This window comes from Lepeophtheirus salmonis, chromosome 14 (genome assembly GCF_016086655.4).
Source record: "Lepeophtheirus salmonis chromosome 14, UVic_Lsal_1.4, whole genome shotgun sequence".
Lineage (NCBI taxonomy): Eukaryota > Metazoa > Arthropoda > Copepoda > Siphonostomatoida > Caligidae > Lepeophtheirus > Lepeophtheirus salmonis.
In genome coordinates, this window is record NC_052144.2 from 24,575,276 (window position 1) to 24,593,746 (window position 18,471).

Consider the following 18,471-nt stretch of genomic DNA (forward strand, 5'->3'; position numbering starts at 1 on the left):
GTCACTCTCATCATCAAAATATAACAACATTAGTTTGTATTCAATATATTAGTAGAGAGGCAACTTTTATCTTTTATTGCATATATATTTTACAGATAGAGTGAGGATCAATATCAGTATATGTACAAGACCCAGTGCTACGCGTGCTTCATCATTGAGCAGAAGAATTCTTTTTTTTTTTTGGATAACTTTAAAGTGAATAAAGAATTTATATGGAGTTAATTTTTTGATAAAGACATCATTGTGGAAGAATGAACATGGATTTAAGGCGTACTAGTTGGAAAAATTCCTTAAAAGCAAATGGGTAAGAAAATTCATTCCTTTATTGTTAAGCGATCTAAAAAAAACTTCTTTTTTAAATCATTTCATAATATACATCAAAACAAACTATACTTTTTCCTACATACATTTCCTTCCAATATTTTTAATAGTTAGACATATTTGAAGTAACATTAAATTTTTATATCTACTGATTAGATAATAATTACTATACTATCTAAGACAATGCTGATTTCAATAATATGTATTGACAATATATTATGTAGTAGGGTTCGACTGATATCAGCGAGCCAAAGAATTAGTTCAATGAATACAGGGAGTTTGAGAATAATCGGTCAAAGTTTACAATTATATTATTAATATATTACTAACTAAAAAATATATGTATTATTTATTCAGATATGACCACAGCACCATTTCCTTCATAAACCTTAATCTGGACAGTCAATGTAAATTAAAGTAGTTGACCATCAATTTCATATGTTATTAGCATTTACATATGGCATCATTTATCATAAAAAGTCTTTAAGTTTGTTTAAAATCTCCGGTTTAGCCACATCAGCAATCAATACATACATGGATGATAATATCCAGTGATACACACTACACATTTGATTATTTTCAATCTTTCAAGAGTAAAATTTAAACAAGAAGTTTTGTGAGGACATTTATTTCACAAATTATCCGAAAATAGTGCTCGGCACAACTTTATTCAATATCTGAGGCCTCATCTCTAATAACTATCTCAATATGAGGGTTAAATCTCTTGAATACTTTGACTATGTAGTTAGACTCGAACTAGGTCCTCTCCTTCTTTATGGAAGCCTCTAGAGGCTGGACATTCCTATGAGGAGTAGCACACACCCTCTCCTTCAGACGCGCTTATATATAGTAGTCCAAGGGGTTCGCGTCTGGAGAGGAGGGGCCACATATTGAGGTCCCAAAATGTATCTCTCAGGAAGGCCTGTGTCTTAGTGGTGCAATGACACGGAGCTCCCTTTGGACTAAAAACAAAGTTGTCCCCAAACTTTTCTGGGGCCCAAGGTAGTACTTTTTAATCCAGAAACTTGATGTAAGCATCTGCATTGAGCCACTTCTTCCTCTTCACAAAAATGGAAGGGTTCTGAATATATCACTTATATATCAATGACTGAGTCATTGTCTGGATATTTGGTTGTGATGTAGCGGCTGTTCTGCTTATTCAAAGTGGCATCACGGTAAAAAAAATCATCAGAAAAGAGTAAAACTTTGCCGAAATTTTTGTTGGGCCTGAGAAAATTTAAAATCTTCTTTCTTCTTTCCAATTGTCTCAGTTTGTTCTTTTCAGAGATAAGATGTCTTGTTGTCCTCCTCTATAATTTTGCACCGATATCATGTCCGATTAACTTACAAATCTTTCATATACAATACAAAATAAACACATTATTGTATATATTTTTCCAACAAATAACATTGTTTATGTTGTCATATATCACCAAGAATGAACAAGTTGCTATAGCAAGTTTATGTAACATTCCCTGTGTTATATACATGAAATAACATAGCTTTAGATATGTTTTGTGCGGGACAACACTTTGACGCAGAATCAAGACTACTTAATATCAAATTATTAATTCATTTATCTAAACCAACAAATATATTCAATTGAGTTCAAAATTTCAGAACAATAAAGAGTTATTTCTTTTATTGTTATGTAAACATTTCTTTTGGAAAGAAAAAATTAAATAGCTACAGGTAGAATATAATAGATATTTATGAAGCCCTAATAAGATGGAATGAATTAACTTATAACTGACTCATATTATAAACATCCATCCAAACATTACAGTTGTGTTATCTTTTCTCCCAAGATATGCCCCCTTTTTACTGCTTGTCTTATAAATTCATAATATGTTCAATTTTGGGTGTTCAGTTGATTTTCATTCAGCTATTAATAAAAGTCAAATTAAATAAAAAGAAAAGTGAATAAAAAATTATCATTTAAAAGAAAAAAACATATCAAAAACATGCAAGAATAATAATTTATTAACATTTTAGTATTATTAAGGTTTAGCTTTATCAAAATATTTAAATTTTACAAATATAAAAGAAGGAGCACTATATTTTGCCTATCGAGTCCGTTGATTGTCCGATATTGATAGGCAAATGGTAAAGGTGTGTTTTTGTAAGAAGACGAGGAAAAGGGGAGAGCGAAACATATGATAGACATTAATTAAGACCTGTGTTAATATCAGCTACCTATTAAATGATTTTGGAGAAGCCTCTACATTTGAAATAACATTAGTGCAAGGATAATTGTATTTAAATTCATTTATATTTGTTTTATTACGCATTTTTAAATTAATTTATACCAAGGTTAATAGAAATACAAGGTTAGGCCTTCATGTAATCGGGCTTGCAAGAATTTTCAATCTGACGTATTGTAGCGACTCCTGGGCGGGCAAGACAGTCAGATTTTTGACAAAACAAGCAACCACTCATAGTCTATGACGTGACTATTGCTAGAATTTTCAATTTAATATATCGTACCGACTGCTGGGAAAGAAAAACAGATTTTGACAAAACATACAACCACTCATCTACTATGACGTCAAAAAACGTGATGTAAGTCAAACATCAGTCATACACTCGTTATAGTATAACCTTGTATTTTTATTAACCTTGATTGACACCAAAGATAAGGGATAATTCTTCTTTCAGAGGGAGATGTTAACATACACGAGATTAAGTAAATAATGAACAAAAAAGAAGAAAGAGAACACGCATCAACTGTTTTTCCTTTTCTAATCACAATACTTAGTCATTTCTTTGCACACATTCCCCACTTAGCTATCAGACACTTAACGCACTCCACTTATTTATCTTCTTTTGTCAGATCTGGCTAGCATGGTTGAACAAATTATTACTGATATACCTTGTCTCTATGTATCCTAAAGTAGATTAGGTGTGTACAACACTTAGGGAATTGATGGTGTTTTAGTTGTCTTTAAACAATATGAAGTTCATTTTTCATTATAAAGAAAACAATAAGCGTTGTTTACTTATTAGTTGTTAATTGATGTAGTAGAGAATAGTCTTACGTCTATTATTGCTTGCTAGTAGTTTGTTTACTTATATTTGTTTATTACTACAGCTTAGTAAATTTCCGCCACCATGGGTAAATTGATTTTTTTTTAGTTTGCTCATTTCCTATTTACTCCGTGAATATACATTTTGGACTCTTTGTGACTGCCACTAGCCCCTTTTCTTAACTGAATTAATTGCACAGAATGACATATTAAATCTATTGTTGCCCAATTATACCAAACTGTGAATGGAAATTCACACTTACACAATGGTAATAATATCTTCAAAATATCTACAGTTTCTATCTTTTTTTTCTTGTCAGTTGTCGATTTTACAGACATTTTAGTAACATAAAAAATATCAATGTATTTTATTGTTACCTGGCAATTTTTTTCTATCTTTCCCCCTTAATAGTGTTCTGAACGTTGATTTTTTGAATTTGAATAAGCTCTTATTATCAAGAGGAATATTTAATTTAATTTTTCTATTTTTTGAGAATAACTGTAGATTTTTGAATTTTTTTTTAGAAAAGCTATTAATTTTGAAATTTTTTCCCAAAATATTTAATATTTTTTCCAAGAAATTTAATCTTTTGTGAATAGCTGTGGATTTTTAAATTTTTGTTCTAAAAATCTTTTTTGTGAATAACTCTGTATCTTTAGAAACAATTAAATATTTGAATTTTTTCCAAAAAAATTTTAATTTTTGGATTTTTTTCAATAAATTCCAAAACCAAGCCGTCCCAAAGATATAATGTTACTGACGACCCGAAACTGATTTTTAGACTTTATTCTCTATCTTTTTGTAGGAAAGGTTGCGATATACGATAAAGGGGTAATAAGGATATGTAATAATTGTTTTAAATATTGATCCCTTGTACTCGATTTACATCTTGTTAAGCTGTAAGCAAATTCCTAGAAGTAAATGAATAACAGTACCACATTTGGGGAAGAATTAGCTGATTTATTTATACTAAAGGGGATACATATTCTCTTCTTTTTTGATTGTTACTATACCGGTAGTTGCATAAATACGCGGACTAATTTTTACTCGCATATATCTCGAGGTTCCGTGAGCAGAAATAAAAAAAATCAAGTACAAGTAACTCAGTAAATCTTTTGGCTTTGTTTTTGTTTTTCTTACTCGCATCAAACAAAGTCGTTTACGATGAATGACGAGGCCAAACGTCATATGGTTGCCACTCTCTTCCGTACCGGTAGGTCTGTCAAGGAGATAATCAAGGACACTGGACTATCCAGGACTACTGTGTATAAGGTCCAGTAGCTTGTCAAGGAGGGAAAAGATCTGAAAGACCTGCCCATACTTCTGGAATGACTCAGGATTGGCTCGCTGCCAACATGCCAATTTGGAACAAAAACATTTGGTCACCTCAATCCCCTTGACTACAGTGTGTGGTGGCAAATTGAGAAGAAGGCCTGTGCTACCCGCAACCCGAGTTTGGACTCATTGAAGGCCAGCGTCAATGAACAATGGGCAGCCATGGAAGACTATTACATCATCAATGTGTGCAAGGCCTTCCGCGGGCGCTTGGAGGGTGTCATAGCAGCTGATGGTGGTTATATTCAGTAATTATATTAAATTTTACCAGAATAAATTTTCTATTATATAATTCTCAAAAAATACGTCATACAAATTTTATTACACATTTAATTATTTGCCACAAATAGTCCGCGTATTTATGCAACTACCGGTAGTTATATGTTTTTCCTCTCATGAGTTTATTTCATAAATCATAAGTGGAGCCATGCAGCAAATTCAAGGGATATGAAAAATAAAATTGTTTAATCAGGGGCATCTGCAGAATTTTTTTTTTTTTTTTTTTTTGGGGGGGGGGTGGGGAATGGATTTTATTTAAAACAATCCAAAATTATTTTTCTAAAAAAAATTAAAAATGAAATTTTTTAGAAAAAAATTTACAATATTAAATTAAAAAAAATAAATTTACAATATTAAATTTTTTCGAAAAATTGGAAAAATTCATTGCTATTCTCAAAAATTAATATTTTTTGAATTTTTCCTCACTAATCCTCAGTTATTCACAATTTTTTGAAAAAAAAGTTCAAAATTCCTGAGCTGTTCACAAAAATAAAATTTTTGGGGAAAAAATTGCAAACATGCACAGCTGTTTTCAAATAATAAAATTTTTGTGATAAATTATTTAAAAAATTAACTTTTAAATATCATGTTTTTCGAGAAAAATTTCAAAAGTCCATAGCTATTCTCAAAGAATCAAAAATTTTCAAATCTTTTTTGAGAAGTTTAATTAAATTTCAAATGTTAAACTTTCTAGTAAAATTCAAAAATAACTTAATTGGGGGGGGGGGACTACAGCTCTTCCAGCCCACCCCTTGCGGACGCCTCTTTTAGTGCATATTTCTTTTAACTCTCGAATGTCTGAGGTGTCATATTTGACACCAATATTCTTTTAAATTCCATTTTACATAGTTCGAACCTTTTACATTGACGATTATTTATTTTTTAATCATGAAATTTTTATTTTTTTTTAAAAGTTGATATTTCAGAAAATAAATCCCATCTCATTGAAATTCTAGATTTGTAGTTTTGTTTTTAAGTTATTTAAAATATGAAAAAAGCAACACCATTTAAGTCGATTGCTCTTCAGATTTTAGTTAATTTCTTAGCAAAACTTTATCAGCGTCAAATATATCAACTTAGTCTGATGAAATACAGAAATACTACTATTCAAATCAAATATACATTTCATGTTTCAATCCAAATAAAAATGTATGTTTGAACTATATTATACATATGTATATATGAAAAAAGAAATTAATTAAATACAACAACCTTATCGTCATTTAATAAGGTCACATAGAATTTATAAATACAAAGTCAGTAGAAGCATTTCTCATTAAATTATCATTGTTAGTAAAGTTTTATGAGAAAAAGAGTTCAAGGTAATGAGGGTCATCTTCTAAATATGTTTTAAATAATATGAATATTTGGCGATTCCTTGTAAATCCTTTTGACTTGTGTTTATATGTTAAAATGCCCGAAAGAGCGGACAATTTATCCGGACATTATGTAAAATGTCCGTTCTATTGGGTAATTCAAAAAATATATGTTAGCAAATCATGATATAAGAAACCACTACCAAATGTATAACTGCTTACTGTCCATCCTAATTATCCTAAATGAAAGGGTTGTAGACTGCAGGGCACTAAAACATAACACAGATATTTGCTGTTATATGCAGACCCATTGAAGACCCGTTCTAAAAATTCTAAGCCACAGTCCCACAGGTTGTAAAGGGCATCGGGGGAGCACCATAGTTTGATATGTTGCTCACTGTTAATATGTTAACGGAACAATATAATAATCCTATATAAAACCTGAGCCCCCAGGTTGTTAAAGCAGGGTTGAAAAACATAATAAGGTCAACTGCTGCTGTATATAAGCCCGTTTAGGAACCTTTCTAAATATCTTCCATTAACCTCAGGACAACATGTTCTAAAAGGCATCGGTGAGTATGATCGTTATTCAGACCCTTAAAAAGTCCATTATCAATATTTTAAATGAATCTCAGACCAATGGATTCTAAATTAATCGGCTGAACCACATAGAATGGTACAGAGAACCGCCACCCAATTTATACTTGCTGAAGAACCATTCCAAATATTCAAAATAAATTCTCAAAGTCATAAGTCAAAAAAAGGCAACGGTGGGGACACATGCTATTATAAAGATAACCAAGACCCTAAGTAAACCCCGTAAAGGGTCATTATAAATATCTAAACTGAACAACAGGTCCGTGAAGATTTCATACGTAGATTAGAGTGCTTCGAAAATTTGTAATGTACGCAATATGGTTTTTTTGCCGTTTTTTTAAAATAAAAATTAAATTAGCGGCGGTTATTTTTATCATACATGATGCCTTGTTGTTGACTTAACAACCTGTGGATTTGGTCTGTTGAATATTTTCCCAATAGCCCAGTATAGTAAGTATTTTATATAATGCCCGGAAAATTTGCAAAATGTCTTCTCTTTCAAGCATCTTACATAATGCCCGATTTTCCACATTGTCCATAACATATACAGTCGAGCCCAAAATTATTCGTACCCTCACAAAAATCCCAAAAAACCATAATTAGATGTTTATGTTGGATCTACGAACTCATTTAGAATATCCCTCCTCAATCAAAAACTACTCTTACCAAAAAAAAATTATAATAATTATTCATTTTTTGAATTGAATTAACAAAATATCTTTTTTGGCGTTCCATGAGTATTCATACCTAAATAGCAAAATCACTTAATACTTTTTGACACGGCATCTGGATATCTTCAAATAGTGAATATGCTTGTGATAAGTCCTTACCAAATTGAGGCAAACACTGGAATCAATTTTAGCCCTCTCTTTTTGACAGAATCTTCAAAGGTCCTTTAGATTTTTGTATGTCTTTTACACAATGTTTTTTTCATTGTAATTAATAGATTCTCAAAAGGGTTAAGGTCAGGATTTTGGGCTGGCCAGTTTATGACCCTAACCTTATGCATATTGAGCCATTTTTGAACTTTTTTCAATGCGTTCTTTGGGTCATTTTCTTACTGGAACAAAAGTTCTTGTTACTTTCAACCCTTGGGGGATGGATTTGAGAGTTGTCGTTGGATTCTTGGCAACTTCTCAGACTGCATATATCACTTGTGTTGAGCTCAACATGCACTCCCTACCATGCCGAGGAAGATTCTTGATATGACCAGTTCTTTTGAATTTGGTGATGATACTTTGGACAGAGGTTTTGGGGATAGAAAAATTGATGGAAATGTCTTTGTAGCTGATACCTTGATTATAGCAATGAACTACAAGCTGGCGGGTATCCTCACTATACTCATTGGTCATGTTGAGTATTTGACAAACACAATTTTTTGACAAAGATTGTGTTATCCAGATATTACGAGTGAACAACAGCAATGGTTTTTGACTTAAACATTTCAATACGATTTAAAATTGAGTTACTTGTAGTTTAGACTCGTAGCATGGATTACTCCATTTGCATCATAATGTTAAATAATTTTTATTCGTCTTTCATGTTGACTCATTATTTTGGATGATAAATTTATTCAAGAACGATTGATTTATAATTTATATTTAACAAAGTTATCATACTTATACATAATTATCCATATAATTATTACAACTACTACTATGTCAAGTATGAATAAAATATACTGTATTACTCCAAACAGTTAGTATAGTTGTCTTTGTATACAAATTTACCAGAATACTTGTATCCAGGCTATTTGAAACGTAAAGTATGTGCCTGTGCTAAGAACGAATTGAATCTGTAAGTTTATGTTAAATTTTAAAATCTTGCCCAGACGTCATAGCTTATCCTTGTTTCTTGAAATTGTGGACAGTGTTGAGGCTTCAATGTGAAAAACTGAAATTCAATAATGACGAATAAGGAACAGAGGATATGATTATTGACGAAAAACTATAAAAATAATTATTTATAATAACATAAGACTTCATTGATGTTCAAGAACAAAAATACCAGAATACATTGGGATATTATCACATTACAGCTACTTGGTATTACTGAAAGTAATTATATCGTCATGATTGATGATAAACGTAAATAAGAGTCGCGATACATTACATGAGGAGTACGAGCCAATGAGAAGTGATACCCTCTACCTTGGGCCTCATTTTCAGTACGCAGACTGATACTGAGTCCCCTTCCCCCTAACTGATACAACATAAGAAACATACTCACATCTTCTTCCACAAAAATAAGAACTTCAATCTTATTTCAGATCCTCTCAAGTGCTAATTGCCAAATAACTCGAAAGAGCCTAGATCCCACTCCTCCAACTCCAATAATATATAGGGTTGATCTAATCTAATGATACACGTAAATTTTAAACGTTTATTTAACAAAGTCATCAGAAAAAAGTGTTTTCCACAACCTTAATTACTTAGGAGAGTCCTCAGCTCTAATAATTGTCTCAATACGATGCATAAATCCCTTGCAGACCTTGATTATAAGTCATACTTGAGCTAAGTCCACTCCTTCTCCATGGAAGCCTCTAGATACTTGCCATTCTTGTGAGGAGTAGTCCACGCCCTTTCCTACAAACACGACTAGATATAGTAATCCAAGGGATTTACATCTGCAGGGGAAGGGAGCCACATGTTGAGGTCCTAAAAGTGCGAAAAATCGTCTATCAGGAAGGCCTGGGCTTAGGAGTGAGATGATATAGTACTCCGTCTGAAATTGTGAAAGTTGTCCCCGGACTTTTTTCTGGGCCAAGGTAGCACTTATTATCTAGAAGTTTGATGTAGCATCATTTCCTCTCCACCAAAATGGGAAAGTAGACTCTGCAACGCACAATACCATGGTTCCGGCTAGACTTTTTTTTCTGAAGACATGTCTCACTGAAGCTGACACATTGTCTGGATGTTCAGTTGTGATGTAGCGGCTGTTTTGCCTATTCACATTGGCATCAACAGTTTACATTTTTTTTATCAAAAAAGAGCAAAACTTTAACCACATTTTTGTTGGCCGTGAGAAAATTTAGAATCTTTTTTCCTCTTTCCAACAACTATCTGAACTTGCTCTGTTCAGAAATAATATGTCTTGTTGTCCTCCTCCGGGATTTTGCACCAATGCCATTCTGGATTGAAAATAATAAAATATGTGTTGCGATCATTGTTTTTAATTTCAGGCATTGAATCCTCAACGCTGTACACAATTTCGAGATAGAAAGATTAACTATGACGTCAGAGTAAGATTGTAAACTGTACCCAATTACAATTATAATGCTTTTATAATTGAAAAAGTTAGTTTTTAAGTTTTTTAAAAGCTTAACACTCTTGAGTAGTACATGCATTATTTCTATTTAATCTTTTTTTGCTACAAATTATATTAAGACTTACAATCAGTTTGGGCACAAGTTAAAAATAACTTTAACTTGTAGTGCCCTTGTAATAATTTGCCGGTTAGGTTTCCAACAGCAGTCTTTCCTGAACGTGTTCTAGGGATGTTGCATTGTTCAGCCAGTGCCCGACATCCGAATTCATTCAGAAACTGGAGAGGCTGGAGACGAAATGTCCTTGAAAAGGTCTAAAATTGTCGAAAAGCTGCGTCTGCTCAATTACAAAATTAGGACCTTCATAAACAAGATGAAGTGGTTAAACCACGCCTACTTCATTGTGTGTCCGCGTGGAAGATAATGCCCAGTTGTAAACTTTTATGACTTTTTGGAGGTCCAACAAGTCATTTAGTAATTCAAAAAATGACTTCCAACTCACTGATGTTTAAAATATGTTAAACGAAATTCATATTTTACAATTGTAATTCTACTTAAGTTATAAGATCATCGATAAATTATTAGCATATGAATCACGTAAGAGTTCTCATGAAGTATGCTCAAAATAACGTCAATTGAAGTTGATTGAAGTTTAGCTCATGACCTTTTTTTTTATTTCTTTAGCATATTGCAAGCCAAATATAGGACAGAAAAATATGAAAATTTGCAATTACATTTAATTTACATTAAATTCAACGGAAAAATTAAATTTATAATTAATATGACCTTAATGACCTTTCTTATGGCCCCTTCACAGAAAGTGACCTTTTTGATTTAATTTTAAGACATAAAAACAGCAATAAAAATCTAGTACATCTTTGTCGAAGATAGTACCTTCAAAAAATATATCATTTGGATACATTTTTATTCTTTTTTCTTGATGATGAATCAAAGAAATAATGACTTCTACCTCCGTATTGCAAGAAAACAAATACTTCCTCTTAGTCCAGCGAGAAAAAGGACAAAAAGGGTCCATGCTTGGAGTTGATTAAAGTCTTGCAGCAAAAGAACAGCCTTTAAAAAGAAAACAATTGAGGAAGCAAGGCGGAACTTAATCATATAATCTTCTTCATTAATCTCTGAAGCTTATACTTCTGATGAACAAACTAATCGAATTATAGATGACGAAAGTGAAGATGAAATACCAAAGTATACTCCAAAAGATAGCAGAAGAAGAAAAAACACTTTATTACTTCTGATTTTTTACCTGGCCTTGATCGAACCTCCGAAAATCAGTTTTTATATTATTAGAAGCAGCTAAAAGTCTAGGCCACAATATGAAAGAACTTTCATTTAAAAGAGAAAAAAAACATTATTTTTTTGAAAATAATTATGAAATATATTTTATTGTAAATTTAGCAAGCTCAAACAAGGAGTACGTTATTTATATGGAGGGAGCGTTAGATTTTCCCTCTTGCATGTTTGAGTCAAAATCATATGTAGTCAAGTTGTATTATTTACATAGAATAACTCAAAAAAATAGTAGTGAGTCATATTATACTTTATTGAACAATTTTCTCCAAGTCAATTTAATAATTCAATAATAATTATTATTATTTTAATTGAATTTTGTTATTTTTTGTGTTGAACTATTCTTGTTTAAGGCATATGGTTTTCTTTTTTTAGTTTTATGAATCACGATATTATATTCATTTTTAAAGTTTTTTCATAAAAATATTAAACATAGTGCCAGACATTTTGGTAATACAACAGTCAAAATTATTGTTGCAAATATTACATATAAATTAAATATTATCAAAAAACTCACAGTTTTCAAGATAAATAATTTATATCATAGATACAAATATATCTTTTTTTTTAGCACAGTTTAAAAATATTGCTCTGGCGTCTGTATTTTATGTCATTATTGCATATAGATTCCAGGAAACGATACAAATTAAATAAATAGAATCTGAAGGATATCCAAGGCCTCCTCGATATATCATATTCATGAAATAATCTTTGACTGTTTGAGACTCATCATCCATAAATCCTTCTTCAAAATTAATACTGGAAAATCTTTAAGTGAACAAAATTTGGATTGACAACAGTTGCATAACAGAGATTTCTTGAGGTTTCAAGCTACATACCCACTTATAAAAAATAATAAATTTGAATCAAGTTCATCACAATCACATTCCATTAACCTATCAGCACCCTAAATTGACAGAAGCTTTACTAAATTTTTCTTATTATGGGTTGCCTCTTCTTTAACCAACACTTCCTTAATATCACTTATTTTCATTTTTAGAGAATTTGACTCGAATATTTTTTCCCCCTTCCAAGCATCTCTTCACAGACCCCCAATTTGCACCAGACAACTGTCTATATCTTTTAAATCTTGCTTCACTGAAGTAACTTTAAATAACACCTAAAATGACAAAGTGAAAACCATAGGTTTGAAGAAGTTTCTGAGTAAGCTCTATAGTAGTGAAAGTTGAGTGTTTCACAGCAATGAAAGTTTCCCTCGAAAGTCCTGGTTTTTTACTCAACTCCCACCTCTTAATTTAATCTTCAAAATCTTTCAAAAATTTGATTTGTTCATATTCCATACTTTGTATAGTATTTTGAAGGTTATCCCTTTTCCTACAGGCAGTGATGGGTGATCTCACATTCAATATGTTCCAATAATTACGAATCAACTTTAGAAAAGGGATTGTTTCAAGGAAATTGAGATTATTTTAGAGTACATCTCCAGGGCATCAATAGCGCTATGATGAAAGAGAGAATCAGCTAACTTGACATTAGTTTTTTCGATTGCATTTGAATGGAGCACTTTATCAGTCAATTTGTGAGCATATTTAATTGATTTTCCGATTTCAATGTTGTATAGAGACTCAAGATGTTCAAACTTTGGAGATCCAATTTCAATTCCACGGAATTTAGGACATTCCAAAATTCTTCTATTCACAAAATTATTGTATAAGTTTTTAAAATTATTGGTTGAATCAAAAATAGGAAAAATTCTCCAGGATTCTTCTTCTGAAGAGTGAATGTAATAGCTCTATGGGGAACCGGAAAGTAATTCTTCGAATACAAATTTGCAGTTTTCACTGTAGTTGTCGACAAGTGTACACTTACTCGGAATCTAGCTTTATGTACAGCTTGTAGAACAAGATTATAATATTGTTTTAATATTTTGCTGTTGAGTTTGGTCACAGGATTTAAGCTCAGAACGTCCTCATACTTCCCAGACGGACTTTTAATCATAAATATTAAGAAAACTTTCGAGTGCACAAAATCTTCATTCAATCCATTTAATTTACCATTACTATAGTCCATTTGCTTTGCTATGTGAATTTCGTCAATTAATGGATATACATTTGTTTGTATTGGATTCAAATTTTTACTTCTACATTTCAGGTATTTAATGGTTGTATCATTAATGCCAGTGCTGACAGTGACCGCTCCAGAAACTCTCATGAAATGGGACACATGTGGCATTGTAAGAATTCCTTACATTTGAAGTTGCTTGTAACAATTCAACCAAATATCTAAGGCCTTGTCCCTCTTTCATCGCATGTTAATAAATTCTGCCTCCCTTTTGAGTGCAATTAAAATGAATTTGAAATGAGCAAACTTGTCCATGTTCTTTTCTTCTTCAACTATGTAGCTGTTCGAATGAGCTAAGATATTTAGTACTTGAGACATGGATTGGATAGTCAATTTCTTGCTCATTATATGATGCACTTTACTGAGAGGGAATCCAAAATTTATATGGGACATGATGAATGTTATGTCGTGAAATATTTCTAATTGATGCTTTATCAAAATGAAATCTGGCAAATAGGAGTCCATTTTCAATATCTGCGATTGATATATTAGTAGGACGATTATCTAAAGGGATATTGAGCCTTAATTTCTAGAAGTAACGTTATCCAATTCAAGAAACTGTTGGCCCATATTTTCTGTTCGACTAGAAGATAAAGTGCATACATATTAACAAATAATGTATATCTAAAAATTATCTACCTCAATTGGGAATATGAATTTTGAAAAACATTTAAAATATTAACAATACTCTTCTTGGAAAAGTGCTTGAGTAGTTGCTCTGCCGCTCCTTCGATCTGGTTGATGTCTTGATAAATCAGAAGGACAGTTTCGGAACTAACAAGAATCGTGTCATATCATTAGATACCATTTTTTGACCTAAGCCATTTACTTTTCCAAAAACATTCATTTTATTGTCACCTTAATATACATATGTAGGTAATAAGAATATATTTTGCGGCATTGCTGATAAAAATATCATGCTCTGGGATCGTCTTTTACTTTCTTTCCCCTATGGCTGGAGAGACTCACAATTAATAATGGAATTGGAAGTGAGGATGGAAGAGTTTTTTTAAGAATATTAGGAGATGAAAAAGATTATGATTATTTTTTCCCCAAGGTCTTTATTCATCCACATTACACGATGTATATGTCACAGTAAAGATTGAAATCTAGTAGAATCGTTGATTCTCCTAATAGAGATCATGATCGTAATCTGTCGTAGAAAATATTATGATCATGATTTGTCCTCGGAGAATCAATAATTCTACTAGTAGAGATTAAAATCCTATTATCTTCTAGGACAAATTACAATTTTATTCAGGGAGATTGTAGCAATAAATATTTAAAAGGTTGCGTATTTTCGAAAATATGACACCAAGTATAAAATATAAAAACTCTCTATGGAACCGTGACCGGGTATTTCATTCCATGTAATTCATTCCACGTAAAATTAATTCCTTGACATTTTATTCCCAGTTTGAAGAAGGATATTTAATGACGTCATACGTTTAATGTTTCTACACTAGTTAGTAGTTTTTGTGTAGGGCTGTAGAGGGGGCTTGGGAGTGGCCATTCGGCAATTTAGATGAGTGATGATTAGTGATGGATGGGGGACGGATACAAATGAATTATGGTGTTTATGGATTAGAAATGACATCATGATAAATCTGCAATAGTGAGTAGAAATGGAATCCGTCGTTATTATTTATACCTTGCGATATATAAGTAAATCCCTTCATTAGTGATCCTCTTCATCGTCTATTTGTATTACTACTCCCTCCTACTTCTTTTCATCCATCGACAATCATCATTTTAATAATCCTCTTTTCTCTTTCTTTTCTTGCTCTTTTCACAATTAAAATCTACGTAAACAATTAAGCTAATTACTCGGGCCCCTCACTCCCTTATCCAGGACCACTTACTCTCCCTTGCTTTAAGTTTAGCTATGAATTGAATCCTACAAGTTACAACAATCATCATCATTCATAGGATAATGAATCTTTGATTCTCCTAGGAGAATCAATGATTCTACTGGATTTCAATCTCTACTGTGATCTATACATACATCCAAAAATAAGTAAATAAAATAAAAAAGAAATTTGCATTGATAAAAAAAAGAAAAAGAAAAGAGACTTTGGAATAAGTTTCCATGGAAGAGATGCAGATGAAGGATGATAAGTCTTTTTGTTCCTTACTGTACATTTCATTTTAGTATTATTCCTCTTGATTAAACATATCATCCGTTATTATAGATGTATACAAAGTTTCCATACAATATATAGAGGGACGGATGGGTATTTTAATCAATGTATTATATAGTAACAGATTTGAACGTTAAAGGATTAAATGAATGATAGCCATCGAGTAAGGCTCTTTTCTGAAGAGATGAAATCCCTTAACATGATGGATACCCCAATGTCATAAACACATAGGAATTGAATGGAACTATGAGTTGACTCAAATCCATATATTCGGATATTCTGTGAAAAAGATGCATCCAAACCATCCTTATTGTCTTATAAGTAATTAATTTAATGACTAAAGTTTATCTTAATAACTGTTTTCACAAAAAAGTGCAAAATCATTTTATTTCTTCCTCCTTCACAAGATGAAGTAGTGTATTTTTAGAGGTTTCGTGACATTTCTAATTCTCTCTTGCTTAGATATTATTGATAAAATATATCCTGCCGGTATGTCAAAACAAAATAAACCGAAAATTGTTGTAGTAATCCTGACAATTTTACTATTCTTTGGAGCAGAGTTGCTTAGCTGTTTTTTTAGATCAGCTGCAAGCAGCTGCAAGAGAAAGAAAAAAAACCACCCACAAACCTTACGGTCTACATAGCAAAGACATTTAGGGTAAAATTAATCCAATGTCAATCTTTAATTCTACTTCGAGTACAACAAGGATCAAATGCTCCCTTTCATTAGCACACGTACTAGTAATTAATTTCTACCGAGATGTTCTGTCTTCAAGAATTAAATAATAATGATAGGAGCTTTGAAAAATATAAGACCCTTGTTCAGATTCCCAACTAGACAACATACACTCTTGCTTTCCAGGACTTATTTTATACACATCTATGCATATGTTAAGATGTACAAAATTTCTACAATAACAAACAATACAGTAAAAACTCATTAAGTAAGATTGTACCTGTTAAGAAACAAAATATCACATAACTAATAAAGAACACTCATTAAAATATTAGTGTCAATGTCAAATAGGTTATATATACATACATAAAACATATATTATAATTTACAAGGATTTTTAATTAAATATAATTATTTAATTGTTAAATAACTTCAAGCCATTATTTTAAACTATCCTAATGAATTTTTTATTATGTGAATAGTGTATGTATGTAAGTCTAAATAAAGAAATGCATCTAGCTATTCTTAAGCTTTCAAGGACTCGTTTAAAGGGGTAATGTATGCAACTTAATGTGTAAAAACCTTATTGCTTATATAAAAAATCTTGCAATTAGTAATAAATAAAATTTTGTATAAATTATTCTTATTGTGTTTAATTTATACATGTTTTATATGAGAAGTGACCGAGATATTAAAGTTAGAATATCATTGTTATAACTTTTTTTTTACTTAGATGGAGTGTTTAAACACCTCAACATTAAAATAAGCATTCTACCAATGAATAATTTTATTTTCTCTTACTTCTTGTTACACATGATACTATGAAAATCAGTAAACAAACTAAATGTTTGTACAAATATACTTTATACTAGTGAATTCATAATCTTAAATATTATTGGAAAAAACAATATTGAATTTTGTAGAATATAAAGGATAGAGTTTTTTATATTATTTTTAAAAATTATTATCAAACAAAACTATACACACTACATAGTGATGTATGAAACATGTCTTGACAGTATGAATAACCCAAAAATTAACATGATAATCGAAAAGGGTCCGCAATAAGGGGGGAGGCTGGAGAGACTGTATCAGCACCCTCCCCCCAATTAAGAAACTGTTTCCTTTTTACTAAAAAATTTAATATTTGAAAATTAATTTTATCCTTCAATTTTTTTTTTTTTCAAAAATTAAACTTTGCGGGAATAGTTATAAATCTTGAAATTTATTTCGAATAAATTTACAATTGGAAAATTGTTTCCAAAAATTTTATTTATTGTGAATAGTTGTAGATTTTTTATTTTTTTTCTTAAAAAATTTAATATTTTATTTTTTTCCAAATATTTGACTTTTTTATGAAAAGCTGTGGGTTACTGAATTTTTTTTTCAAAAAAAAAACATAATTTTGTAGGAAAAGCTATGGATTTTGAATTTTTTTAAGAACAAAATTAACTTTTTGTGAAACCAACAACGTTTGCTCCTAAACCGGACACAATGATTCAAACGGACGCAAGCAGGGCCAACGACCTCGCCTCGGGAATATATTACTTCAAAAAGACAAACAAGATGTCTGTAAACTTATTGAGTGTAGTAGCCGCTTTGTCACGGAGACAGAGGCACGCTATGCCCTGGTTGAGCTAGAGTTGTTCGCTGCTGTCTGGGCATTGTGTAAATGCTATAGATATCTTTTCGAGCTACTAGAATTTACGGTCATTATAGACCACTAGCTTCTCGTCACGATCATCAACAAAAAAACACTTGACGTCGTAGACAACACAAGAATTCAGAGGCTCAATAGTTATTTGATCCCTAACGACTCAAAACAGTTTGGAAAACAGGCAAGAACAATCGTATGGCTCACGCACTCTCCTGCTGACAAACCCACCAATGACTACAGACAGGATATGTATGGATTAATCCACACAATAAAAGCAAATCTCCTAGACCCTCTGAACAGCTCAGGTATATCTCAAATCGAGTGTGATCCCATTACCCTCGAGTGCATTGCACGTGATCCAATCTTGGAAGAAATTGCTCAAGCATTTCGGAACGATCTCATCTACCGCCTTTTAATAGACAACATTTTAGAAAAAATTAATAAACAAAATATCAATCCTGTGC

General features: G+C 31.5%; 1 protein-coding gene across 1 annotated transcript in view; it reads left to right on the plus strand.

Annotated features, from left to right (window-relative positions):
* The window catches only part of LOC121128923 (myogenesis-regulating glycosidase), a 70,876-nt gene continuing 52,405 nt past the window's right edge, over positions 1 to 18,471 (plus strand). Inside the window, exon 1 of the mRNA XM_040724533.2 lies at positions 1 to 304. Within this exon, the coding sequence (XP_040580467.1) occupies positions 252 to 304 (53 nt within the window). The 5' untranslated portion in view covers positions 1 to 251. The remainder of the gene's footprint in view (positions 305 to 18,471) is intronic.